Genomic DNA, 1,581 nt, shown 5'->3' on the forward strand with positions numbered 1-1,581 from the left:
CCGGGACACGCGGGAAGGCCAGGGCGCGTGGGAAGGCCAGGCCCAGCGGCCGCCCCAGGTCCTTGGGGGCCGAGGGCACAGGGTCGTTGCTGAACTCAGGCGGTGGCGGAATGACCTCGAAAGTAAACTCCTCTTCCTCCTTGTCTTGCTGCCTGCAGAAAGGTGAGGGTGGCGACGACAGGGACCTGGGGAGCAAGGGGTCCTGTGGGAGGCTGGAGGGGACAGGTCTGTCCCAGGTCCCCCTGGGGCCACGGGGCTGCACTGCTGTCCACTGAGGCAGCGAGCTTGGTTCTGCACTCCCCGGGGACTTCCGCTCACTGGCCAGCAGGGTGACCTTGTCTGCCTCCTTGGGGACCACTGTGAAGGAGTTGGGCTTGCAGTCCATGGGGAAGACGCCATCGGACCTGGACTCCAGCAGGCCCCCGTGGCCACGAAGGCTCCCTGGCAAGGACCTTCCCATGGCAAGCCCTCCAGGCCGCCCCTTCTGCGCCCGCTGCCTGGCTGCCAGGAGCAGGGCCATCGGAGACCCGCGCTCCACCACCTCCCCGGTCACTGGGTGCCGAAGCGGCTGATCAGAGGGAGGGGATAGGACTGGGGGTGTGGCTGGCCCAACCTGGGGCCCCCGAGCCCCCACAGGGCCTCCTGGACCTGTGGCCTCTCCTCTGGCCAGTGTGGGCGTCTCTGTGGCAGCCTCGAGGCTGGGGCTGCTCCGGTGGCTGTGGGGCTTGTAGAAGAGCCGCATCTCTTCCCGGTCCTTGGGTGTGGGCGGCCCAGTGGGCCCTGTCAGGTGTGTTTGGGGCCCTGGTTGGGAGGGCACTATGCCTTCCTGAGGTTCTGGCTGCTCTTGCTGCCCACCTCGCTCAGCTGGGACCCAGCTCTTCTCTGCCGTCAGGTGGGATGGCGTGGAGGGCTTTACGGTAGCCGGCCCAGGAGCGGCTGTGGTTTGCAGCAGTGCAGTCGGCTGCGGGGTGGGAGACAGAGTCGGGAGATCCTTGGCCACAGGCTTGGGGGATCTGTCATCTGTCCCATTTGTCAAGCTTGATCCCCCTCCAGGCTGGGGTTTGGGGGGCAGGGACCCCACACTGGGCCTGGCGTCCTTTTCTGCAGATGCAGACAGCCGGGCCTCCAGCTCCTTCCGGATCTGCTGGACACTGGGGGTGGGTGCGTCCTGGGGGTCGTAGTCCACTGGGGGGAGGGGCAGGCTGGGACCCTTCTCGGGAGCACCCGAGGGCGTCTTCTCAGGTGTCTTCTCCGGGGTCCTCTTCTCAGGCAGTCTCTGGGGCGCCACCTCCCCTGGGGGGTTCAGGCCCTTCTTGCCCTCCTTGTCCTGAGCTGCCACCGTGGGGCCCAGCCTGCGACCAAGGGCTCTGTCCTCCCTCCTGGGGCCGCAGAAATAGGCTGCCAGCTGGCTCCGTAGCTGCTCCAACTGGTCCGGGTCGCGCCAGTCTGCTGGCTCTGAGGGGCCCTCAGGCACTGGGGTGGGGAGTTTGGGTTTGGACTTGGGTGTGGGTTTGAGAGCAGGCAAGCTGGATTTGGGGTGCTTTGGGAACTCAGCAGCTGGAGGGGCAGCCCGTACAGCAG

At 67.0% G+C, this 1,581-nt stretch overlaps 1 protein-coding gene across 1 annotated transcript in view; it reads right to left on the minus strand.

Annotated features, from left to right (window-relative positions):
- Positions 1-1,581, minus strand: part of CUNH6orf132 (chromosome unknown C6orf132 homolog) — a 17,636-nt gene that overhangs the window by 2,214 nt on the left and 13,841 nt on the right. Inside the window, exon 6 of the mRNA XM_010617803.1 lies at positions 8-1,576. Coding sequence (XP_010616105.1) covers positions 8-1,576 — 1,569 coding nt within the window. The remainder of the gene's footprint in view (positions 1-7; positions 1,577-1,581) is intronic.

Source organism: Fukomys damarensis, unplaced genomic scaffold, assembly GCF_012274545.1.
Source record: "Fukomys damarensis isolate Sample0158 unplaced genomic scaffold, DMR_v1.0_HiC HiC_scaffold_20, whole genome shotgun sequence".
Classification (NCBI taxonomy): domain Eukaryota; kingdom Metazoa; phylum Chordata; class Mammalia; order Rodentia; family Bathyergidae; genus Fukomys; species Fukomys damarensis.